General features: G+C 38.4%; 1 protein-coding gene across 4 annotated transcripts in view; it reads left to right on the forward strand.

Annotated features, from left to right (window-relative positions):
- The window catches only part of tle2b (TLE family member 2, transcriptional corepressor b), an 87,279-nt gene that overhangs the window by 33,342 nt on the left and 26,385 nt on the right, over positions 1-27,552 (forward strand). For all 4 annotated transcript variants that reach the window (XM_073862297.1, XM_073862299.1, XM_073862296.1 and 1 more), the window contains 2 exons: positions 5,130-5,174; positions 25,792-25,854. In XM_073862297.1, coding sequence (XP_073718398.1) covers positions 5,130-5,174; positions 25,792-25,854 — 108 coding nt within the window. The remainder of the gene's footprint in view (positions 1-5,129; positions 5,175-25,791; positions 25,855-27,552) is intronic.

A 27,552-nucleotide genomic window follows, 5' to 3' on the forward strand; every position in this document is an offset into this window, starting at 1 on the left:
GATGGCTTGGGCGATAGGCCGTTTTGACCTTTCACACGCCCAGCCCATTTTGGGTGTTTGACCAATGCGTGAAGTGTTCGGTCGCGCGGGGAAACAAGCCTTTGTTCTTTCAGACATCACATTTGCGTAATTGCATAAGGATAAAACTTTGTTTCCATAACTCTTCAAATCGATACTAAATGACATTGATGCGGCTTATGGTAATATGATACATAGAAATGATTGGGAAATAAAGAGTAGATTAATTCGATACTAGACAAGACATGGGTTTAAGATCACGTTGAATAATAATTTCATACCTAAGATATGAACCATGCTACAGTGAACAAAATCTAACTAAAGTGTTAACACACAGTTACATCACACATACCTGATCATGCAGTAAAGGGATATAACATATATATACATTTAAACAGCTCATTGTGATTTTTAAATGTGGTTTCATCACAGACATACAGTCTGCGCCCCCTGTTGTGTCTCTGGCGATATTCGTTTGAACGGCTCTGATGGAATTCCTTTGAACGTCCTTTTACGACGGCATTTGTTTTAATTGTTGCCCACTTTACAGCCTTGATAGGTGATAGAGGAGACAGGGTTATCTAATTATCACAATTTTAGGGCTGTTGAAATCCAGATGCCCAATGGCCTCTATTTGACTCCGAGCCATTTGCTACAAGCGCTACGTTTTATTTTGTACCACCAAACTTGCTCGTATAACTACTCGTCTTAAATAGGAAAAACGTTGATGTGTTTTGGTCACTTCTAACTTTATCTCTAAATGGTACCATTGAATGAATGGGGCTAAGCTAAATGCTATCGAAGCGTCGCAGCGCGCTCCAGCGCTTACGTGCACGCACACAGATGATAGAGGGATGTATCAACAATTCTTAGTTAAGGTAATAACATATTTTAATATTGAAAATGAGTAGACTATTCCTTTAACTGGGTGATTTGAAAAATGAAAGCAACTGCTAAATCAGACTTTAGGCAGTGTGTTCCTCCCTGCTCTTGATTTATAACAATGGAAGGATTTGCACGAAATGTGTGTTAAGTGTTCTCGCTGCTCACTCTTCGTGTAGGGTGGGCAGCTTCGCACTCTCTCTCTGGGTGCGGAAACCCACCATATGGTTACTTCCCCCCGGTCAGAAGGTGCTGATATGTTGTAATCCTCCTCTGATGATGTGGATGTTGAAGCTGTGGAGGTAGAGGACGCGCAGTTATCCTCTCTCCCAGCATATGATGATTTAGATGGTGTAATGGATTAGCCCGAAGATAAGCAGAAAGACGCTCCACAAACTATCAGAGCGCATTCCTGCAGGCTAAACATGCACCATAGTTTGCCCACAGAATATCGGAGCAGGCATTCTGTCGAGGCAGACGTTGAGCCCAGGGGAATGGAGACTCCACTCGGGTGTGGTGGAGCAGATTTGGCTCGGGTTCGGCCAAGGGAAAGCTGACCTGTTTGCAACTCAGGGAACTTGCATTGTCCTCTTTGGTTTTCTCTCAGTTATCTGGCCCCACTCGGGCTGTATGCCATGGTACAGGATTGGCCCGAGGGCCACCTGGAGTTCTGGAGAGGGTCCGCCAACAGAAGGCACAGCTGTAGCCCGTGTTGGCCGGCCCGAGTATGATTTTCGAACCTGGTCTCCCTTCTAGACGGCTCCCCATTTCAGGTGCCGATCAGGAGGGACCTATTGTCTCAGACGAGGGGCGCTGTGTTTTACCCCTGCCCAGTTCTGGAGGGTAGGAGATTTAGGGGCTTTCTAAGTTTTGCAGACCTCTCTCAAGTTCACTCCAGGCATGGTTAAGGATTTGTTATGCCCTAGGCCGTGTTACATTTCTAAGGTTTTAACAACATACCACGCCCTGTAGTCTTGCATGCATTCTGCCCTCCACTATTTAAGGATATGAGCCAAAGGAAGCTTTATTTACATGTATGTGCTCAGAACATCTAAGTTCAGGAAAGCAGAGCAGTTATTTTTTTGTTTTGGTTAGGCCCAGAAAGGTTTCCCAGCCACCAAGCAGACATTGAGTAAATGGATAGTCGAGGCTATCTCTTTTGCTTATGAAGCCTCTGGGCAGCCCTATTCTTTAACCATCTAGTGCATTTAAATAGAAGTATAGCAGCATCAAAAGCCCTTTGGGCAGGTGCCTCAGTTCAGGATGTTTGTGATGCAGCAGGCGGGTCCTCAACACTCACTTTTGTACAGTTGAATGCGTTGGATCTCACTTCTACTCCTGGATCTTGGGTGCTTAGGTCTTAGTTGTGCTTTTTTACACACAGGCACTCGTAGTCTGGAGGACTGGGTATCGCGTTCCTAAAGCATCTCTATGGTGACGCAACACAAGTTTCCTCGAAAGTGACCGTAACCCTTGTTGCCTGAGAAGGGAACGAGACACTGCGTCTCCCTTGCCATACTTCTTGCATACCTGTTAAGCTGTCATTGTAATTAGCAATATTTCAGATAGCGAGGGCGTTTTTCAGGTCGCCTTTTATACAGTACTTCCTCACCATTGGTTGAATTTGATATACACATTCAGATGCACTCACGCCTGGAGGCGTTCCCAAAGCCTCTCTATGGCGATGCAGCGTTTCGTTCCCTTCCCTACGTTTAATACAATTATAAACTGCTTTGTGGGCCAGATTAAAGGGCCCAGCAGGCCACATTTGGCCCGCGGGCACTAGATTGGCCACCTCTGCTTTACTCCATTTTTAAAGCATTTATTATCTCATAGCTACAAACAGTTTTTATGTTATTCAAACAAAATTCTGTTATCCTGCCATCTCCTCCCTTCCTCTTTCATCCTTGTCTTTTAACCAAAAATGTATTTTAGGTAACGAAATTAACACAATACAATTAACTTCAAACAAAGCATCGAAGCAAACTTTTCTAACGCATATGTCCAGCAGTCCTCAAAATACATTATCTGATTTGTAGACGAGCCATTCACGCCCAGTTTGCTATGTGGTATTTAAACTACCCCAGCTAAGTATCACCACATTCTTATGTTTGAGGTTAGCGCACCATTGTTTGTTGTATAGTGACGGGTATGTTCAAGTAAGCCAGAGATGTACAGATGCTGCATAATAATGCCGTATTTAGTACTGACTCACGACTTGAGTATTTACGCTAAAACTGCAGATTTGACTTACATGAGCATTACCAAGAAATTAATGAAATTCACTAGTGATTTGACAAAGTTTACTGTTGGACATTAAGTTAATATGTCCTTTATTCATATTCTTCTCTTGGTCAGACAGTACAGTGTGTGGTTATATTTATAAATCAGTAAGGAAATGTGAAGAGTTTGGTGTTAATAGGGTCACAACAGATGCAATGAGCCATAGAGGACAGGCCAGTGAAAATAATATCCTATCAATGCTGCCTGTCTGAACTACTGGGTCAGAGGAAGTGCTGAAGCCAGTTATCGCATCCGAATTCACATGATCACATTTGCATCCAGTGGACACATACACACACATATGCGTGCACAGGATATCTGCTAAGACTTCAGTAAGAGCACAGCGTCCAGATACTCAGCAGGATATGTGTACAAGCGCCGGATGCCAAACAGCTGCCGGGTTGAACCAGGGGACACTTAGTACATTTTGCCCCTCGCTAGACCGGCTAGGATTAATATACCAATGCGAGCACACAGCGAATGCTGCAGGAGGAGAGGCTTTGTTGAACCTCCGTCGCACTGAGCCGCGCTATATCCGCCACATGCCGTGTGCAATCTGCTCCAGACAGCACTTATTCAGGGATTATGCGCATATACATGCATGCATGTCAGTGCTTTAGAATAAGAATGCAATGACATGAGATTATGTAACAATGAGGCATGGTAAAAAATAAGTTATTATCAACAACTCAATCACAATAAGCTGTGGTGAAACGCATATACCTAACTTAACCAACCATCTTGTTTTGGAGTTTAGCAAGGATATTGTTTAGGACATTTGGAGACATTTCCAATCAAGTAATCAGTTTTCCAATATTATTTTTTGGGTCATATGATACATAGAGTTTTCAATAAGTAATTTCTTACTAACATCCAGTATGTATTTCACATAAAACATTCAGAGAAGTAACATTTCATACTTTGCATGATGTACATACTTTCATTTGGCCGTATAGTGATAGTAACACAAGCCCGCTGAAGAGCCCCATGGGTCAACGCAGAGGTTTTTCAAACAGCAGTCCACACGGCATGACGAACCTCCAGACGTGATTTATATTTGTCTGCATGGATGCAAGCAACCCAGATAGATGGGGAAACAGAGATCTTCAGCAGATCTGCTGTTATGTCGTGCATTGCCTGAAATTCATCATTCGGTGAAGCAAACAGTACTCCAGTTGCAATAAATTTAAGAATGGATTCAATCATTTTGAGAGTTACAATTTATGGACTTACATTGACGCTATTCAAGATGAATCGCTGCATTGCTCCTTAGGACTCACTCCTTTTGTTACAATCACCATCACTTGGTTTCGGAAGAAAAGCAGGACCTGATTTGGTGTATGGGCCTCTATTGTGAACCTAAAGTCTTCTAAATCTATCCTATTGTATAAATGAATGCAAATCACAACCCATTTTTGAGTGATCTGTCTCTTTAATCTCATATCAACACCTTTGGTTTTTCATCCATCGTCTTTAGATATGATGATGCTTTAATCCTGAAACTAAGGTTTGATAGTTGAGACGAGGTCAGAGAGACACATCACAGACGGGTAATGGGGTTTAAGAAATAATAAAGAGGAAGGGCACAGACGAGCAGGATTAGAAAGCGAAAATAATAGATAAGGAACGAAAAGAGAAATTTAAAAGGATTGTTGGAATTGAGCTCCTCGGAGAGCAGCTATACTGAGTGTATGAGCGTGACAGACAGTTTGAAGGAGAGACGACTGTGTCGGGTTTCATCTCCATCAGCCGCTCTGCTGCTCATCTGCCTGCTGAAATAGACTTAGTAACGCATGCCGACATCTTCAAACTCTCTGTCTTCCTCTGTTTTCGGCGAGTTGTTAGCGCGCGTCAGGCCGCCGAGGTTTTAATTTGATTGATGATGATTTACTCCTGTTTAATTCATCACACCGCTGACTGATGCGTATGCACTTTTGTTCCCACAGTACTACGAGATGTCCTACGGGCTCAACATCGAGATGCACAAACAGGTAAGAAACCAATTCTAAAAACGGTTGCGACACTTTTTCACTTAACGTTTTATTGTCTGCTTCTTAAGCAGGTAAATTTGTTTACGTACATTGTAGCATTGACTGAGCTTAAACTTTCAATCCTGTTAGATGTTGTCGAACAAAGTAGTTCATTTTTGGATGTTGATTGGTCAATAGCGTTTTTTAAAACATGCCATTTTACATTTATGTATTTGGCAGACCCTTTTATCCAAAGTTACTTTTAATGTACTGGAGGTATACTTTTTTCGTCAGTATGCGTGTTCCCGGGGAATAAAACTAGAATATTTAACCTCTTGTAAGAATAATGATCACTTTGCATAATCGAATAATGTTTTATGTAGTTTACATTTACATATATGCACATTTGCCGCTTTTATCCAAACCCTGCATTACAAGCTATACGATTTATCAGTAAGTGTGTTCCCTGGGATCAACCCCACAATCTTTTTGTATTGCTAACACAATGCTCTACCACTGAGCTACATGAACACAGTTTATTTTTTGTTTTTATTACCACTTTGTAAAAATCTGTATGTCAAAGTCACGCCATACTGTAATATTGGCTGCGTCCGAAAACTCTAAATTGCTGCCTTCTGTGGGAGTAAGGCATCAAGGCATGTCTGAATCCAAAGGTAGGTTTACTTTCTGACTTCTGAGATATTGTCCCACAATTCTATGTGTGTGCGCGCATGGGGAATGTGATTTGTCAAGCCTGATCGAGTTCGAAAAATTAAAATGGCGGCCAAGAAAGTGGCTGGAGCACAAATTTAGTGTAAATAAATTAGGGATGCACCGATATGGAAATTTTAGCCGATAACCGATAACTCTTTATATTTGTGGGCCGATTTCCGATACCGATAACCGATAATATAAAAAATAAGCAGTTATCGGCCGATAACCGATTAACAATATAGAAACTTTATTTGTTACCTACAAACCAACATTTTTAACTAGCTCAGGTATTGCATCATGCATATTACATTTTAGTTGCATGTTCATATTGTTATTTGATTTACATATTCACTTGAGTAAAGCGGCTGTTAAAACAACGCAGACAGCGCAAGCAAATAAACAACACTATCAGTGCGCACAATTCATTCTTTGAACCTCCTTCAGTGTTTGAAGGAATCAAATAGTTTGGGGGTTTTAGGGAGGGGGCACAGTCGAAATATTCACTCAAATTCATAACTGTACACGCTCACCTTTGATCATACCTCAGCTCATACACATGCAATTCTCTTTCACTTCCTTCTCATTTCCGGTTCATTTAGAGGAGCAGAGCCCCAGTGTGTGTGTGTGTGTGTGTGTGTGTGTGTGTGTATGAGTGTCTAAGTGATCACATTATCCAGCCCGCTGATGGCTTATTCAAGGTTACTCCAGGCCAGGCTTAATGTCATGCACACAAACAGGCCTTCTCACTGCAGACAGCCAATCCAGGATCAAATGTCTGTTTTTTAAGCAGATCACTGAAGGTCTGGGTATCGCAGATCAGTTCATAACTGTAAATAAAGTAATGTAGGATCCTCAGGGTTTGGTTTAAGTTACCGCGTGACATTTTCTTTTAAGCTAGGTTTATGTTTAAATGTGCTGTTTTGAGTGTATGGTCAATAAATATTGAATTAATAGATTTTCTCCCATTTGTCACGCCCCACTTGTAATGTTCCTATTCCCCACCAGTGGGTCCCGCCCCACACTTTGAGAAACACTGGTTTATTAGGACGGTCTAGTTCGCCCCTGCTGGCCAATTCTGGAACTACATCATCAAGATTTACCATTGACCTCTATTCAAATGTTGGTGCGTGAACTAGCTGTGTACAACTACAATTTTCAAACAGCATATAAATCGAAAATATTTCATTGTGGCGTGGTCAGTAAATAGTATGTTTAGTACTTACCATTTTTTGGACAAAATGTTTTGGACAAAATGAAAGGAACACAGACAATCCAAGCAAGCAATAGCCATCATTTCACCCGTCTAGCTTAACTATAGACCCAATCTAGTTCGGCTATGAGTGGCCCACTTCTAGCCAAAATAACCTTGAATTTGGTTACATGTTATTTTTGTCAAAATAACTTGCGAGATGTATGATATTTCACAACGTAAGTAAACAAAAAGGTGTTTGGTTTCATTTATTTATTTTTGGCTATAGTTAGACATCTATTAAATTTTCACTCAACATCCCAAATTTTGCCTTATATTTTAGCCTCCCAGGGCTGTGTTTGGACGACTATTAGACGTCTTTTAAACCCAAAATTGTTTGCTGGGATATTGGATGAGTTTATTGATGCACTCCGATGAAAGCTTTCGTATATGTTTTAGTATTGACTCCATATTTGATCATACCAGTAATCTCCATCTGATATGATTTTGTGCTCTTGTACAAGAAGTATTTTTAAAAGCGCATACTGCGGATTATGGAAATTCGAATAGTTATTCCTGGTGCTCATGGGAGTTTCCAACCAGGCATACACAATTGGCATACAGAACTGTCTGTATAAGAGTTAATTAGGTGTATTAAAGGTGTGTGTGTTATTTCCTAACAGTGGTGTGTAACAGCCCCTTTAATGACTCTGGCATTATAATCACAGCCGGTGAGGTTTGTGTGAGAACCGCCAGCTGTGTGCATGTGTGTGTGAGGTGGGATATGAGACAAAAATATCCACACAAAACAACAGTAGGACTGAGATGGGGGAATATATAGCCACACACGCATATGAGCCTTTAAAGATGCCTGATGCCCCCGGATGCAGGTTTGGTCTTATCAACATGCCCCCATCACGTCTAATAGAGCTGTTTACTCTCTCTCTATCTCTCTCTCTCTCTCTCTCTCTCTCTCTCCAAACATTTAAAGGCAAATATTAAGCAATGACACTCTAATCACTGATTGTGGTCAGAGGCTCAGAGGTATTCAATAAAGCCCTCATTTACCGTAGCTCTCATCTGTCACACTGCCTCTTTTTCTCTCTATGAGCTTGTTCTCCTTTAAATTCCCTCCTTCTCTTATTTTGGCTCGCTCTAGTTCTCCCCCCCTCTCTCCCCTGTCTCTTTCTGGGCAGAGAGCCAGCTTCTCCACAGCACTTTGTCAATATCTCTCTCGCCCTTTCTCTTTTCTCTCTCTCTTTTTCACCCTCTCTTTCTCTGTGGGCTTCATGTAAGAGCTAGCCTCTCTTCCCCGGCACTCTGCCAATCTCTCTTTTCTCTCTTTCTTTCTTTCTCTCTCTCTCTCCCTCTCTGTCTCTGATTGATGGCCCTTCCATTAAAAAAAAAAGAAAAAAAACAATGTGTGAGGAAAGGAGAGCAATATGCTCAAAAAATAAAACGCACATACACGCTTACAAATACATACATACATACATATATACAGTTGTGCGAAAAAAGTGTTGGCCCCCTCCAAATTTCTTATGTTACTGCATATTTGTCACACTTTGTTGTTTCAGATCATCAAACAAATTTAAATATTAATCAAAGATAACACAAGTGAACACAATATGCTGTTTTTAAATTAAAATAAGTTTTTATTATTAAGGGAAACAAAATCCAAAACTACATGGCCCTGTGTGAAAAGGGGTTTCCCCCCCCCGGTTAAAGGACAAGTTCGGTATTTTACACTTAAAGCCCTGTTTTCAGATTGTTTATGATGAAATAGAACGGTTTTGACTGAAATTTCGACAGATGATGCTGGCCCGAGAATTTTCGGGTATTTCTTGTATCACCTCCTCTACAATGGCTGCATAGGTGCACTGGAACAATCCTTCCTAAAATGCATTAAACTTTCGTTTACAAAGACGTGAAACTTACCGAGTGGTCAGGGGTGTTCACTGATATGCTCACACAAAAATCACTGCAAAAGACGCATTCCAACAGGTTTTATTGTAGTGTTTGTCCAACTCCATTGGCTTGTATTAGATGTGTTGTGAGGTACGGTATTACTCCGCGCCGGGAACGTTGTTTGTATTCTTGCAATTGGCAAAGGTGGATTATCGCCACCAACTGGGCTGGAGTGTCTGTTATTCAAGCTCTCAACGGAAGAATGTACGGGCGTGAGGCGTTTGTAAAAATAGGTCCACAAGTTTACAACGAATGGTAAAACAGCTGTTGGAAAGCATCTTTTGCAGCCATTTTTGTGTGAGCATATCAGTGAACACCCCTGACCACTCGGTAAGTTTCACGTCTTTGTAAACGAAAGTTTAATGCATTTTAGGAAGGATTGTTCCATTGCACCTATACAGCCATTGTAGAAGTGGGAGGTGAAACAACAAACAATCTGAAAACCGGGCTTTAAGTGTAAATACTTAACTTGTCTTTTAAAACATAACTTAACTGTTTATCACATTTGAGTTCAATTACCCAGGCCTGATTACTGCCACACCTGTTTGAAATCAAGAAATCACTTAAATAGGACCTCCCTGACAAAGTGAAGTAGACCAAAAGATCCTCAAAGGCTAGCCATCATGTTGAGATCCAAAGATACTCAGAAACAAATGAGAAAGAAAGTAATTGAGATCTATCAGTCTGGAAAAGGTTATAAAGCCATTTCTTATGCTTTGGAATTTTTGCGAACCACAGTAAGAGCCATTATCTACAAATGGCGAAAACATGGAACTGTGGAGAACCTTCCCAAAAGTGGCCAGCCGACCAAAATTAACCCAAGAGTGATGTGACGACTCATCCAGGAGGTCACAAAAGCCCCCACAACAACATCCAAAGAACTGCAGGAATCACTTGCCTCAGTGAAGGTCAGTGTTCATGACTCCACCATAAGAAAGACATTGGGCAAAAATGTTCCAAGATGAAAACTGCTGCTGTGCAAAAAGAACATAAAGGGTCGTCCTAGTTTTGCCAGAAAACATCTTGATGATCCCCAAGACTTTTGGGAAAATACTGGACTGACGAGACAAAAGTTGAACGTTTTGGAAGGTGTGTGTCCCATTACGTCTGGCGTAAAAGTAACACCACTTTTCAGAAAAATGACATCATACCAACAGTAAAATGTGGTGAATGTATTATGATGGCCTTTTTTGCTGCTTTAGGACCTGGAAGACTTGCTGTGATAAATGAAACCATGAATTCTGATGTCTACCAAAAAATCCAGCCATCTGTTTGTGACCTCAAGCTGAAGCAAACTTGGGTTCTGCAGCAGGACAAAGATTCAAAACACACCAGGAAGTCCACCTCTGAATGGCTGAAGAAAAACAAAATGCAGACTTTAGAGTGGCCTAGTAAAAAGTACTGACCTCAATCCTATTGAGATGCTGTGGCATGACTTTATAAAGGTGGTTCATGCATAAAAACCGTCCATTGTGGTTGAATTACAAAATGCAAAGATGATTGGGCCAAAATTCATCCACTGCGCTGTAACAGACTCATTGCAAGTTATCACAAATGCTTGATTGCAGTTGTTGCTGCTAAGGATGGCCCAACCAGTTATTAGGCTTAGGGGGCAAACACTTTTTTACGCAGGACCATGTAGTTTTGGGTTTTGTTTTCCCTTAATAATAAAAACCTTAATTTAAAAACTACACGTTGTGTTCACCTGTGTTATCTTTGACTAAGATTAAATTTTTTTGGTGATCTGAAACATTAAAGTGTGACAAATATGCAAAAACATAAGAAATCTGGAGGGGAGGCAACACTTTTTCACACCACTGTACATGGGTATAATATAGAAAAATACGGGAAAAATCTTTAAAAGAGTGATGTGGATGCCTTTCTGCAGGTGTACACAAACATAAATATTCACGCACATAAACACACACACTTCTTGAAATAAAAACCTTTAATGGGGAATCTGTGCAAACGTCCTTCTGCCAAAACTGCCAAGGTTTATTTTTAAGCACTGTGTCTAGGCTTCTATAGAGTAGTTGTATACCTCTGAATATACACACAGTCCAGCTCAAATATTATTTTCACACATCAAACTAGAGCATACAACCCATTGGAGTACTGTCACAAATGTCATGAAATAATGTAAATATAGTGATTATGTGTGGATAGATGACAGGTATTATTAACTGGCCACACAAACTGTTTCATAAAGCAAGTCAAATATGTAAATGTGGTAACCACACACATGAATTCTGGGTAAACATACACACACAGCAGGACATCTGCACCTACCCAGGTCTTTTTTGATCGAGTGACAAAACCATTATGCTAAAAGGTTGGCACCCTGGGACTTCCACACAAATACCCCCAACACACGCACGTCTTGCTTTCTTTCTTCGCTCCATAATTTTCCTCCTGCTCACTTTCTCTCTCACTAACACACTCTGTTTCATTCCAGGCCAGTTACATCACTCGCTGTCTCAACCTCATTATACACAAATGAGCTCTGTTTTACTTGTTTCACACACACACTTTTAATCGACAGATGTTCAGTTACCCTGCTACACTGTGTCCTGGCAAAAAAGGCAAACAAGCGTACACAGTTTTGTTCATTTATCTGCAGTCTCGTATGATATTCTGTGTTATTTCCATTTAACCACTTCAGTTGTAAGTTAATACTGTAGCATTAAACAGGGAATTGATAGATGGTTTGATAGATAACTAGATAAGTGGATAAACTAAATAAGTTGATAGTTACTGTAGATGGGTAGATACAGTTGTGTTCAAAATTATTCAACCCCCCAATGCTGTTAAGGGTTTTAGGGAATTTAGTGTACATTTGTAATTGTATTCAGAATGAAATCCTACAATGACTTCTTAAAGAACCATATGCAACTAAAATGACATCAATTGGTTTTGTAATATAGTAGTAAATGTTTCTTTTGTGAATTCTTCATTGACACAATTATTCAACCCCTTAAAGAACTACCACTCTGAAGAAAAGAGGTTCATTGAAGTGTTTTCAATCAGGTATTGAAAACACCTGTGGATGTCAGGGAACAGCAATAAAGCCTAATAAGCACCAATTAGGCAGCTTTAAAATGACTGTGATACTCAACTCCTTCTAAACATTTACTGGTGTGGTTACAAACATGGTGAAGTCAAAAGAATGGTCCAGGAAGAAAAGAGAAGAGGTGATTAATCTTCACAGGAAGGGCAATGGCTATAAGAAGATTGCAAAGATGTTAAACATACCAAGTGACACCATAGGAAGCATCATTCGCAAATTCAAGGCAAAGGGCACTGTTGAAACGCTTCCTGGTCGTGGCAGAAAAAAGATGCTAACTGCGACTGCTGTGCGCTATCTGAAGCGTAGAGTGGAAAAAAGTCCCCGTGTGACTGCTGAGGAACTGAGAAAAGATTTGTCAGATGTGGGTACTGAAGTTTCTGCTCAGACAATACGGCGCACCCTGCGTACTGAAGGCCTCCATGCCAGAACTCCCAGGCGCACCCCCTTGCTGTCTCCAAAGAATAAGAAGAGTCGACTGCAGTATGCCAAAAGTCATGTGGACAAACCACAGAAGTTTTGGGATAGTGTTCTGTGGACTGATGAAACAAAATTAGAACTGTTTGGGCCCATGGATCAACGCTATGTTTGGAGGAGGAAAAACAAGGCCTATGAAGAAAAGAACACCTTGCCTACTGTGAAGCATGGTGGGGGGTCAATCATGCTTTGGGGCTGTTTTGCTTCTGCAGGTACAGGGAAACTTCAGCGTGTGCAAGGTACCATGAATTCTCTTCAGTACCAGGAGATATTGGATGACAATGTGTTGCAGTCCGTCACAAACCTGAGGCTTGGGAGACGTTGGACCTTTCAACAGGACAATGATCCCAAGCATACCTCCAAATCCACTAGAGCATGGTTGCAGAAAAAAGGCTGGAACATTTTGAAGTGGCCATCGCAGTCACCAGACTTAAATCCGATTGAGAACCTCTGGTGGGACTTAAAGAAAGCAGTTGCAGTGCGCAAGCCTAAGAATGTGACTGAACTGGAGGCTTTTGCCCATGATGAATGGGCGAAGATACCCGTAGATCGCTGCAAGACACTTGTGTCAAGCTATGCTTCATGTTTAAAAGCTGTTTTAACTGTAAAAGGATGTTGTACTAAGTACTAAGATTGAATGTCACTTGGGGGTTGAATAAAACTGATAATGATGTGAGCACAGAAAAGACATTTGTGGTTATTTCATTATAAATGTTATGTTATATTTGTCTGACCTACACATCCCTTTTTGATGTAATTGTAAGCAGGATGACTGAATGATCAAAATCAATGTCAAACCGGCCAAAACAATCAATTTCAGTTGGGGTTGAATAATTTTGAACACAACTGTAGATTGATAGGTGGATTATTGGAAAGAGATAAGTGGATAGATATATGGTTCGGTGGATTGATTGATTGATTGATTGATTGATTGATTGATTGATTGATTGATTGATTGATTGATTGATAGATTAATAGATTGATGGATTAATAGATGAATAGAAAGAAAGTTAAATGGTTTTATAGATATGTGATGTATAGATTGATAGAGTGATAGATAAATGCGTAAGTAGATAGATAGATAGATAGATAGATAGATAGATAGATAGATAGATAGACAGACAGACAGACAGACAGACAGACAGACAGAGAGATAGATAGATAGATAGATAGATAGATAGATAGACAGATAGATAGATAAATAGATAAATGGATAGATAAATGGACCGATAGATACTGTAGATGGATAGGTGGATTAATAGATAGAGTGATAGAATAATGCATAAGTGGATTAATAGATGGAGAAGTGGATAGATAGAGTGATGGATGGATCGATAGATACTGTAGATGGATAGGTGGATTGATAAATAGAGTGATAGATAAATGGATAAGTGGACTGATAGATGGAGAAGTGGATAGATAGATAGATAGATAGATAGATAGATAGATAGATAGATAGATGGATGGATGGATGGATGGATGGATGGATGGATGGATGGATGGATGGATGGATGGATGGATGGATGGATGGATAGATAGATAGATAAATAGACAGACAGACAGACAGACAGACAGACAGATAGATAGATAAATCGATATATACTATAGATGGATAGGTGGATGGATGGATGGGTGGGTAGGTGGATTGATGGATGGATGGATAGATGGAAAAGCGGATAGATAGATGAAGAAGTGGATTGATAGATAGATAAATGGATTAATAGACGGATAGATGGGTGTGTAGGTGGATTGAAAGGTGGATAGGTGAATTGATGAAAAGAGTGATAGATAAATGTAGAAGTGGATTGATAGATAGATGGTTTGATAGATAGCTGTGTAGGTACAGTAGATTGAAAGATGAATAGGTGGATTGATGGAAAGAGTGAAAGATAAATGGGTAAGTGGATTGATTGATTTGATTGGATGGATGGATAGATAGGTTGAAAAGTGGATAGGTAGATAGATGGTTTGATAGATAGATGTCTAGGTGGATTGATGGAAAGAGTGATACAGTAGATAATTGGATAAGTGGATTGATAGATTTAGAAGTGGATAGATAGATGGGTAGGTGGATTGATAGAATGATAGAAAAATGGATAAGTGGATTGGTTGATTGACAGATGAATATATAGATTAATAAATGGATTGAATGTAAATAGATGGATTGATAGAAGGATGGATGAATACACGGATAGATTTTTTAAAAAAAGTTACATAAAGTAGTTTAGTTAAAAAAGAGGGATAGGTGGATTGATGGAAAGAGTGAAGGATAAATGGATAAGTGGATCGATTGATGGTTTGATAGACAGATGGGTTGGTGGATTAATGGAAAGAGTGACACAGTAGATAAGTGGATAAGTGGATTGATAGATGGAAAAGTGGATAGATAGATGGGTAGGTGGATTGATAGAATGATAGAAAAATAGATAAGTGGATTGATTGATTGATTGACAGATGAATATATAGATGAATAAGTGGATTGAATGTAAATAGATGGATGGATGAATACATGGATATATTTTTAAAATAAAAGTTACATAAAGTAGTTTAGTTACAGCAGGTGACAAACCCTTCAATACATTCCATTTTCCTGTTTTGATAGGGAAACATAACTGCTCTCAACATACATTTTATGCCATTTTAAAACTCAAATATGTAATCCATCTAAACAAGCATCTAACAAAACTGTTAAATAAAGTTATTGAAATTATGCTAGTAAACATATCAGTATTAAATTAGGTTCTATGCTTTGCATTCAGCAATAAATTAAATTAATTATACGTTATGTTATTATGAGACTGTGTTTGTATTAAAAAGTAGCACCACACAGAATAGATTGAGGTTTCCTTTATCCGTCATGTACGTATTAGAGTGCACTTAGACTCCATCATGGTTTTCCATTAGTGTGTGCGTGCGTGTGTGTGTGTGTGTGTGTGTGTGTGTGTGTGTGTGTGTGTGTGAACATGACAGACCCCTATCACAAGACAGGAAGAAAAGAGTGAAAATAGAGTAAAACACAGATAATAGCTTGAGTATGAAGGTGCATAGTGACTGGACCCCGTGGGGAATGTGTTGAAAGAAACGTGTTTGTGTGTCTGCGCGTGTGTGTGTTTTGTTGAGAAAGTAATTAACTTGTCATGTGTTGCAGCATGTGTGAAACACTTGTCTGCCTGTCTGTGTTGTTTTTCTTAGTGAGACTATAATTAAACGTGTGTGTGTGTGTGTGTGTGTGTGTGTGTGTGTATGCTCTGTTGAAAGGAGATTGAGACTATTCAAGCTTTTCAGCCCTCAATGGCTGAATGAATAACACTGAGCGCACAGACATACACGATAATAACTAAAGATGTAAACTAGATTTTTGCATCTTTTTATGAAAATGTGTGTTGCTTGCTCGTGCAGTTGTTACCACCACATTAGCGTAAATGGTTGGCAGGGCCTTGCTGTGCGGTTGCTACGGTGTTCCTCCCGTTTCTAGGCTGTTCTATTGTAGATGGTTGCTTGGGTGTTGTGGGATGTTGCTTAATTTCAAAAAAGCCCATTGGAGTAAGTAGTATGAAATGAGAAACAGCGGCAGACAAGAAATCAATAGTTTAAAGTATTGCAATGAAGAGTTTGGTTTCAAAACGCGATAAACACCATTTTAAAAAAAATAGTTACCGCCAAAATCAGTATTGTTTTTGGTCAGTATTAAAAAGTCAAGTCATTTTACGCAAAATTCAATATCCGTCAACGTGTTATTCTGTCATCTTTTCTCCCTTTTTTTCCAAACGGTGACAAATGCCAGTCCTCCTTCTCTGCAGAATGCAGTAAATCTGCTTAACCAATCACAGCGCACCATTCCACGTATGTACACAATAATGGCGACACTTTGAATACACACAGAATCCTAGTTTTCCTCATCTACTTTGTACTTTCTAATTAACAAACAAACAAAAAACAAAATAATAATTTTGATGGCATTGATAAACATGTGGTCGTTTTCTGTGGCAGGGAAGAAACGTAAGCCATCAAAATCGAATCATTTACATGAGAGGCACTCAGGCGAAGGAAAAATGCCGGTTGTTGCTTGTTCTCACACGACAGCATCAAGCTTCTGTCATGCTAACACATTGACCCCAGGGGATCTTATGAAAAACTTTCATTATTTTACTCGAAGTCAACGAAAACCAAGCAAGTGTCTTTTGCTAGTTTTAACCCGTCGCAGTTATCATTTTTACGTTTAGCGGCACGTTGTTTAAATAGCAAATGCATTTGCGCCCAATTTTGCGCACATGGGGCTCTATCTTACACCCGGCGCAATGCAGCGCAATGCGCGACGCAAGTGTCTTTCGCTAGTTTCCACCCTAATTTTCACGTTTAGCGCCGCGTTGTTTAAATAGCAAATGCATTTGCGCCCCCTTTGCGCTCATGGGCGTTCTGGTCTGAAAAACGAGGTGTGTTCAGGCGCATTGTTGGCGCGTTGCTATTTTGAGGCAACTAAAATAGACTACGCCATTGACCAACAAAAACCTAGTCTAAAGTCAATGGCGCAATATGTTTTATGTTATTTAAAGAGCGCATTAGTAATATGCGCCTATAAACGGGAGGACAACGCGGGTTTGCTTATCACAAAGTACATAAATGCGCAGCAGCACAAAAATGCTTTTAAATATGAAAGATTAAAGGATTGAATTTAAGAGATTATTATTGAGTCTCTTGGACATATTTATAAATGAGGACTGATTATGAGACGTTAGCAGGCGCAAAGAGCTGCTTTACCTGCAGCCTGATAAGTAAATAAATGCTTTGCTTTAAACAAATGCGTCTGTTTTTAAATGTTTTTTTTTAAATGCTACCTCACGGATTTATTGTATATGATGACTCTGTACCTGCGGATATGGTGAGATGAGAAACATTTGTAAGTAATGCTTAAAAAAACTCTTTGCTAAAAAAACACTGTCCAAAGTGCTGAAACGTGAGGAGAGCCGTTTGTAATTTCTTTATCTCCTGTTTGTTACAAATAAAGTATTTTTAGAGTACAAACCTTATCTTACATACTTGTAAATTATGTTTTTATGATATTGGATAGCCATACATTTAAAGCAATTACAAGCCTGCTTTTTACTTCCATGACTAAAAGAAAACAGGTTTTAAAGGTTTTAATAAAAAAATAACAATTTCAATATAAGGGAAAAACAACACAATTATTTAACATTAATCTTAAACTGGAGATCTTCTTCCTCCGCTTAGTTTTTCAGTTTACAAAGTCCGTCATCTAAATAGGGATAAGACATAGCGCCAGCGCAACTTGCTTTTAAAGGGAATGAGAGCTGTGACTCTCATTGGTTTACTGCACGTTACGCCCAAAATACTACCATTACAATAGGACCTACCCTTTTCGACCATGCGCTCGGCGCAAAAACGATTTTTCCCGTCGTTAAATTAGCAAAAGTGGATTCGGACACACCCATTTAGACGTTGCGCTGTGCGCTTTAGACAATGCGCTTAGATCGTTAAAATAGGGCCCATGGGCGTTCTGGTCTAAAACGAGGTGTGTTCAGGCGCATTGTTGGCGCGTTGCCGCAATATTGTTATTTAATTGTTATTTAACTCCACATGTTTGTAAGTCTTTATGTCCTATTTGTTTTCAAATAAAGTATTTTTGGAGTACAAACCTTTTCTTGCATATTTGTAAATTATTCTTTGAGATTACACTGATCATTTGTAGGCTGTCCATACATTTACAGCATTTAAAAGCATGCTAATTTACTTCCATGACTGAATGAAAACGACTTTTACATGTTTTAATACCAAAAAAAATAAAATTTCAATACAAATGAAAAAAAATATCAATCTTAAATTGGTGGTCTTCTTCCTTCGCTTAGTTTTTCAGTTTATAAATTCTGCAAAATGTAATCAGACAATGCGCTTAGATCCTTTAAATAGGACGCTAAGTGTTTTGATTAGTGCCATTCATGTTTAATTTTTTGTGTATATGGGCCATTCTACCGAATTGGTGCAAATTGACACTTCAAAACTTCTTGAAAAAAGTGTGTTTTTTCCTGCAAGCTTTGTAGACATAAACATAGTAGAACATCTAAGGAACATTAATCTACTGATTGGACACTTTAGTTTCCTAGCATGTTTTTATACAGTTTCGAAATGTTTTCTCTCTCCCAAAATGTGTCACTACCGAAACACAACAACATTTGATATAAAAATTAGGTTTTTAATAGCCTATTCTGATTTTCTTTACATTAACCTTCTAAATATATTTTTTACATTTTTATAAAAACAGTGTCATGGGTGTATTGGTTAGAAATATTATTTTAACAAAACTATAAAAGTGGTTCATCAAATTAAATGCATTTTGAAAGCAATATTTCTCTGTAATTGCCATACATGCACTGATACAGTTTTCAAATTCAAGGATTCATTAGTTTAAATTTTTATCTAACTAAATAAAATTATGTCATCTTTTCTGATAACAAAACCTATTTTATTTTTCCAGAACATTATTTGTTTCGGTCGTGACATCAAATGTTCGGTAGTGACGACCATATTGGATTGTCCATATTTTGTGTAAAAAAAAAGTAATTAGTTAGTCAAAAATGGTTGGCATTATGCAGTCAAAACATACAGTACAAAGAATATCTAACGCAACACCACATAAAAGCACTTTGCACTGAAATTACGCTGAAGAGATGGCGCATAGTTCAGGCCTTGAAGGGATGCAAGATGCTGTGTTGATTTTCACATCTCTTGAGAAAAAGATGACAATGTATGTCCATATAAAACTTCAGGCCCACAGTATAAACTACAGAATTTGGTGTGTGTGCACCCATGTCCATCTGTAATGTTGGTGTACACATGTGTGCCTGTTTTTCCATTACACATTCTAACTTCTCTAAACCTCCTTAACTGATTCTCTTGTTGCTGAGTTTGACTTTTTTGAGTTTGAAGTAAACTTAATTATTTATTTGATTTGAGGTAGGTTGAATACATTTTCATATAAAAGAACTAGTGATAGACCGATATATTGGCCGATTTTTGCGAGTTTTATGTGTATTGGCATTGGCCGATTTGTGGCTGCTGTGTTCACAGAGTTTTTCCAGGATTATTTACACACAGAAATATAGTTTTTTAAGTTCAGTAAATGTTACTTTTTTAAATTGAGACTTATAAAAATGACACGATGATGCCAAATGTTACAAGTAAACTAAGTGAGAAAAATAAGTATCGGCTCAAGTAAATAGGCTCTCTCAGTTTGTCCGCTTTACTTTCATCTTTCCGTCTATGCATGTTGGTGATTCCTCTCTCTCTGTAGCTATCTCTACAAATGAACCAAAGATATTTACATTTACATTATTAGTGTGAGCCTGCCCTGTCTACACTTAACAATGACATGTCAATTTACAATGATACTGATAAGTGCTATCTGTTATGTCATTTATATAAAGCAATCAGTCAAAGTCCCGCTAAATTAGCGCAGAAAGTTTTCCTAGAGACCAGAGGTAGAATCATATAGCCTTCATTTATATCAATAATGAGTCAAGCTACTACTGTATGAATTAATTAAATTAATCTGGCCTAGTTCATTTTATCTTAGTTTGTAGTCCTAGTCAAATCACGTACAACATTACAGAAATATGACTAACAAATTATTTGTACTGAAAAATAATATATGTGCACTTGAAAGTTTCTATTTATTTATTAAAATAAAGAAATAAGTGTCATTTTGTCACTACCGAAACAATCACGTCACAACCGAAATGTCAACAAACGTTTCGGTTGTGACTGTTTCGGTAGTGACGATTTAAGCTAACTTTGATCCTACTGCTAAGATGCTAATCAGTACGTAGTTAACTAGCACAGTTCTCAACATTGAAACATGAGTAAAACCTAAATGACCAGTTGAAAAAATAAAAAAAAAAACTTAATTAATCATTAAAAACGTGTGATCGGTAGTGACATTCATAAATGTCACACACTGACTTCCAAACTTTTGATCACATTTACTTCAAAACCATGGGACTGATCTTATCACCATGTCACCACAAGGGAGAGAGACACAGACAAAGTTTCTGGTTCAAAATGGAGGGGAGTGGCTTAAAGCATTATTATATTATTGACCAAACTATGCAATGTTTAGGTAGTGACGTGAAAATGCGGGACAGTGTTTTTTTACATGATTTTACATGATTTTTTAATGAAAATATACAATAAATATATTTTTGGTTTAAATTAACAAAAGTATTCAAAGTGATACTTCTTAAAACAATGATAAAAAAAATTACAAAAATTATTTCATATTTTTTTTCCTATGGTGAAATTCAGACCTTGGGGTTTGGGACAACCACCTCTCAATTGAAAGCACCATATAAATGATGATATTTTATATATAAAGCCTGCCGCTACCTCAAATATTACTTTGGGTTTTGATTGGTATTTGCTTATATTTTTTTATTATCAAACATTTTCCTACATTAATGCTTTTTAAATTAGTTTTTTGGTTCCGGGACAGCAATTTGCACGAATTCGGTAGAATGGCCCATATCACTAGTCAACTAAGTAAGGGATAATGTAGAGGCAGCCGGTAGTTATCGGGAAATAAGCCCCGACAGTGTGATCAGGACCTGACGCGAAGCGGAGGGTCTTGCATCACACTGAAGGGGCTTATTTCCCGATAACTACCGGCTGCCTCTACATTATCCCGCTTATTACACGGCTACTTGCCACATAAGAAAAAAACTGGACATGAAAATGAATTTGAAACATTTTATTGCCATATTTGTTTTAAATTAACATTTTTATCCTTCCGCGAAAGTTTGCACAGATGCATAAAATGATCGTAATTAGGGATGGGGCTGATCCGATCCAGTATTGGTATCGGGACCAATAACTGCATAATTCACGTATCGGATTTTCCGATCCAACATGCTTATATATCCGATATCCGAGCTGTCTGCGCTTTAACGCTGTCTGCTGAAATGACTCCGAAAGTGATTCCCGCCGGCAGGCTGCAAACTGTGGAATGGATTTCCTGAACGGAGGCGCGCCTCAACGAGACACAGTTATGAGACACGCCCCCACACAGGAAATCCATTCTGCAGTTTGCAGCCAGCTGGATAGCGCTGACTGAGGCTAGACAACATGTCCGCTGTGTGGAAATTCTTTACCTTGGAAACACCGCAAAGCAAGACGGCAAAATGCAATGTTTGCAAAGCCGTTATTCAGAGAGGCGGAAGCTCCCTCGTCATGCTCTTTAACATGGTGTTTTTTTAAATGTTTGATTGCGTTTGTTGTGTTGTACGACAATCAATTTGAAACCCTTACAGTTGCATATTTGTTTTCAGAATGGGATTTTTCCTGTTAACAGGATTCCCTGTTTTTCTGACTTCCTTTTCTGACCTTAAATTTACCTCAAGTTGCCTTTTGGGACATACATGCATGCATACATACACATACATATCATACTTGCCTGTTGAGAGGAGTTTATTTCAGTATCATATAAAATCAACAATAATGATAATATTAAATGCAGCAAATACAGCGCTGATATCGGAATAGTATCGGTATCGGACGATATCCAAATTCAGGTATCAGGATCGGATCGGAAGTGAAAAAATGTGGATCGGTGCATCCCTAATCGTAATACCTTATTAAGATCCTCTGCTTCATACTTGTCTGTCTCCATTTTTTTCTCTCTTAGCCAGTCTTTGAGAAGTTTTAATGCCCATTCTGTATTTTTTTGTGTGTTGTCTTCATAGCTGTCATGCTCTATTTTGTCAAGTTCAGTCTCAGTAAGCTTTCTGTGTCTTGTCGTTGTTCGTTCTTCTATCCACTGTTTAAATGTTTTGTTTCTTCCGTACATGTTAAAATTAATGTCAAAATTTTGCATTCTTAATTGTGGTTGTCCAGTGTTTGTCACAAGATGGTGCCAAACAGTAATCTTTATTGGCGCGGAGCGATTTTACTCGTACAAGTAGTACCAGCTATGCGTTATTACTTTGGAGCGGTTATTATTTGAAAAGAACGAACCTGCAAATGTCTCAACTGACCAATCAGAATCAAGCATTACAGAGAGCCGTGTAATAAATGAATATAACATGGCAAAGATTAATGCACATTGGTCCGTGTAACGCTTTGCAGTTCTTTTTTGAATTTGCACCACCAAAATGAATCAAATGAAAAATTGGTTTCAAACTTTCATTTTTTTAATTTTCATGAGTACTTCAGAAACATATAATTGTCTCTCGGTTTAATTGTCTTCTACATGTTTAGGTTGTTGCTTTAGAATTTCAGGTTTTGGAACAAACAGAAAAATTACGACTTATTCTAATTTTCCATTTCTGTGTTTGCGGCTGGAACGTACCATTATTGCCGGTGGTGGGGTGTAGTCTACAGCCGGTCACGGACCCACAGCGCTATTGCATTAAATCTCACCATATTTATCTCCTCTATGTATATTACACATTTATAAATTTTTTTTGAATAACAACAATGCCTGTAAACATTTATCTATTAAACCTTGGTTGCCGTTTTGGTTTTTATCAGTAGATGGCGATGTAACGGCCTGGCAGTAAGTGCATGCACTTGAATAAAAAATCTGCCGCAGTTCAGCCTGCATAATTGTTCGAAAAGTTTAATCATGTTACCCCGAGATATTACGAGGTAGCGAGTCAGGCTTGTAACCTGAAAGTTGCCGTTTCGAGTCTCAAGGCCGGCCGCTTGTGACTGACGTGCCCTTGAGCAAGGCACCTTAACCCCATTGCTCCCCACTGCAAGTCATGTGTTCATGACTTGCAATGCGTGTCTTGACTATTTAATGTATGCATTCCATACTTGAAAACCATGTCACTTTCACTTTTGTTTTCCTTTTTAAAAAAAATTAATTAGGGTATGAGCCGCGAATGCCCACCCCGTGCCGCCTGTCCTGTTATTAGCTAATAAATTACTAATAACGTGATATCCACAGTGTATCCATTCCCAGCTCTTCTACCAGCTAACGGATCACACCTACAGTGGTGCAGAGGCGGACAGAGTACACAGCTTCATTACTTGAGTAAGAGTACAGTTACCCCTTGCTAAATTTTACGCAAGTACAAGTAAAAGTACTGCAGTCAGATGTCTACTCAAGTAAAAGTAAAAAGTACTTGTTTTTAAAAGTACTTGAGTATCAAGAGTACAAGAGTACATTTTTAAATTTTGCATTACTACTGTCACAGTGCACATTGAACCACGTGAGATGATTGACAGCTGTACAGCAAATGATAGAGCTCTGAGGTCAAATCTGACACAAATCAGGAAGAGGAGACACACATCTCACTCCGTTCGCTCTTTGAGCTCTTCAGATCGCATAATTCAGTGGAAAACGAATAGAAATCTTATTCTGTAAGACTAAATATTTTAATAACATGTGATAATTAATCATTATTTCTTCAAATATGCGCACCATTGTACTAATAGCCCTAGCGGGTTCTGTATATTTTATGTATTTGAATACAAATAATCCGGAGAAGACGAGAATGAATGTTTTATGAGTGATGATTTCTATTCAAAATAACGAACGTTACAGATTAATTATTTTGCACTCATGGCATAAATTAAGAAATTAATGTCACTGCAAACCAGTTTAATAACAAACGGTGGTCAAATGTCGAAGCTGGAGTCTTAAACCTGTCTTGTGATGCTGAGTTTGTCCAGATCAAGTAAGAGTGTGATGTTTTGAAGAGTAATGAATTTTGAACAACAATAATCCGGGATCACCAGTGATCCCTGCCGCCCTCAAGGAATGAATTTTTTATAAGCGGTGATGAAGCTCTGTTTTGTTAAACACAGCAAACACTTAAAGCGAAAACTACCATTAACTTGTTTAGAAAATTAAAATAGTCTGGCGAGGTGGAGCCACGGGTTGTCACATTCCCAGGATGGACCTGCTGTGTCTTCATCCATTTTTTGTCCATGGTTTCTTCTCTTATCTAAATCTGACTATTGGGACTTTGGCGGAAAGCTGAAGGTGATAGCTTATAGGCTGTCCCAATCAGTGGCGCCTGCACAATCCAATCACGTTTGAGAAAAGGGAAACAACAAATCAAGTGTTTCTGAGATTTTTCTTTTTTCCTTTTTTTTAGAAGAAGTAACTTGTACTCACGGTTATGGATAGAAATGTAGTGGAGTAAAGAGTACAATATTTGCCTCTCAAATGTACTTGAGTAAAGTCATGAGTACTCCACAAAAATAATACTCGAGTAAAGTACAGATCCCTCAAAATTGTACTTAAGTACTGTACTCAAGTAAATGTACTCCGTTACTGTCCGGCTCTGCAGTGGTGTTAAAAACATGGCAGTGTACTAATAAAATTGAAAATTGAAAAATGAAAGTTTGAAATCATTTGATTCATTTTGGTGGTGCAAATTCAAAAAAGAACTGCAAAGCGTTACACGGACCCACATTTATATATTGATTCCATAGATTTATAGGACTTTTTTTGTAAATTTATTTATTGCATTTTGAGGAAAAATATTCAGTTTTTATAATAAATCTTTGAAAATCAAATTATGGATTTGAATTTTTAATGTTATTATAACCTAAAGATGCTATGTGAAAGTTTGTAACAGAAAAAAGGGGGTTTTCATCTTGTCACTTTCTTGGTATAGAAAACACATTTTTACCCTAAATTTATTGCGTTTTGGAACCAAACTCTTCATTTATACTCTAACACCAAGATTTCATACTTTTAGATGCATTTGTCACATTCACATTTTGGAAAAATGAAGATCAGAATAGCCTCCAGCCTGAGATATTCTTGTATAGATTACGGCATTTCCCTTGATCCCACACAGGATAAGCAGATGGGAAAATGAATAGATGGAAGATTGATCATTATTCATTATTCAAGTGTGAGACGACAAAATGTACTTTGGCATTTGTGAGTGCACATCTAATCATTTCTATTCAATATAAACTAAAAGCAATATATCACAGTTTTAGATAAGTGCTATAAACCTATAGCATTTCAATAGTAATGCTCGTCCATACAAACAATAAAATCTAATTTAACAACACGGCTGTGCTGAACAACCTTCATTTTATTATTCTGTCTGAGTGTTGCTTAGATATCATTGTTATAATAACCTCTTGTGCTGGTGAATTGAGAGCCCACTGCGTTTGTATAAGTTTATCACTGTCACTTTTTTCTAACCGTGTGTGTGTGTGTGTGTGTGTGTGTGTGTGTTCTCTTGTAGGCAGAGATCGTGAAGCGGCTCAGCGCTATCTGTGCTCAAATCATCCCTTTCCTCTCTCAGGAGGTACGATGACAGTGATTGACAGCTCATCAGGATTCTGGGGTCTCCTCACACACATACACATTTGTGCACATCAGACTGATTCCTCCTAAGTACGACAGGCAGCTTTTAGATTTTAACGACCTTGTTTCACAATCTCAGACAGGGTTTGCTGATATCCTGCATTTTTCAACAAAGAAAAAAAATCTGTTACCGAAAGTCATCTGCTCTAACTTGATGAGCTTAGGTTGTTTGGCAATGAATTTAGCATTATTGTCTTCTTTATTAGCCGCTCTTAAAGACCCCATTAAACTGAAATTGGATTTTGAAGCTTTTAGTTCTTGTCCGTTTGAGGTCATCTCTATACGCTACTGTTCTCCTAAACGTTGACACTATTCAATTTTCGCATTTATATGCATCTGAGTTTTGCTTTTCCGGGAACCAGACTAAAATATTGATGACCCATCATGCACTGCACTTATTTTTGCCCAATCAAATTTTTTTGAATTGTTTTGAATTGCAACCAATGGTTTAGTTCACAGCTTACCCCTCCCTTTCGAAATGCATAGAGAGGCTACGGAAGCTGCCACAGGACAAACATGTCATTGTCTTTTTTTGAAGAAAAAAACATACATAGATACAGGTCATTGAAAGTGCTGAAAGTTTTCTGGAAAAAAATCCATATTATTCCCTGTGTAGTGTAGGATAATATCATAAAAATTCTAGTCTTTTTAAGCACACGTGCTAAACTGTTCACTTTAAATGCTTACAGTATATCTTCTGTATGCAAATGTTGATTCATACCAAAATGCTTTTTTGCATAGTTGTGTTTGACACTTGAAAACGTCTCGGGTTACGTATTTAACTGTTGTTCCCTGAGAAGGGAACGAGACGCTGCGTCTCTCTTGCCATACTTCCTGCGTCCCTGTAACGCCGTCTTTGGCAATATTTCAGATAGTGATATATTTCCTGGTTCCCGCGTCACCCTGTCTTTGTCGTTAAGCCTCACCATTGGTTGAATTTGGTATACACATTCAGACGCACTTACCCCTGGAGGCGTCCCCAAAGTGTCACCAAAGTGACGCAGTGCAAGTTTCCTCGAAAGGGAACTGTAACAATGTATCTTAAAAGGTAACATGATGTAACCTTGCTCTCACTTGAAATGTGTCCCCACATTTAGTCCTTGAATTTGAGGGTATTGGACCTGGAAAGTCCTTGAAAGGTCCTTGAATTTGTATGTAGATAAAATGCCACAAGGTCATTTGATAACGTCTTTATTCCCTTAAAGTTTCACTGTTGCATCCTTTGACAGTAAACATTGTGACATACAACAAGTCAAAAACAAAAAGCTAAACATGTTACATATTTTTGGAAGGCTGAGATTCTTGTGATTTAAGTGATGTAAATCGTATTAAGATACAATCAACACAGCAGGCAAAATTCGTGTCTTTTTTAGGTGTATTTTAGCATTTTTCAGGAATGCTAAGGGTCTGTAAACCACTGATAATATAGTTTTGTACATTTATATTGCATTTCGGTCAAGAGATCATCCTAAAAGTTACACAATGCACCTTAAATTGAAAAATAAATAAATACTGTAATTTATTTTATTACATGCAAAGAATGACTTTGTTCGAGGTCAAGCGTTTAGACTTTGAAAATGTGTTACAAGTTTTGTTATTTATGAGCTCAGACAGAAAATGAACCTTTCCATCCTTAGCT

Source organism: Misgurnus anguillicaudatus, chromosome 23 (genome assembly GCF_027580225.2).
Source record: "Misgurnus anguillicaudatus chromosome 23, ASM2758022v2, whole genome shotgun sequence".
NCBI classification, from domain to species: domain Eukaryota; kingdom Metazoa; phylum Chordata; class Actinopteri; order Cypriniformes; family Cobitidae; genus Misgurnus; species Misgurnus anguillicaudatus.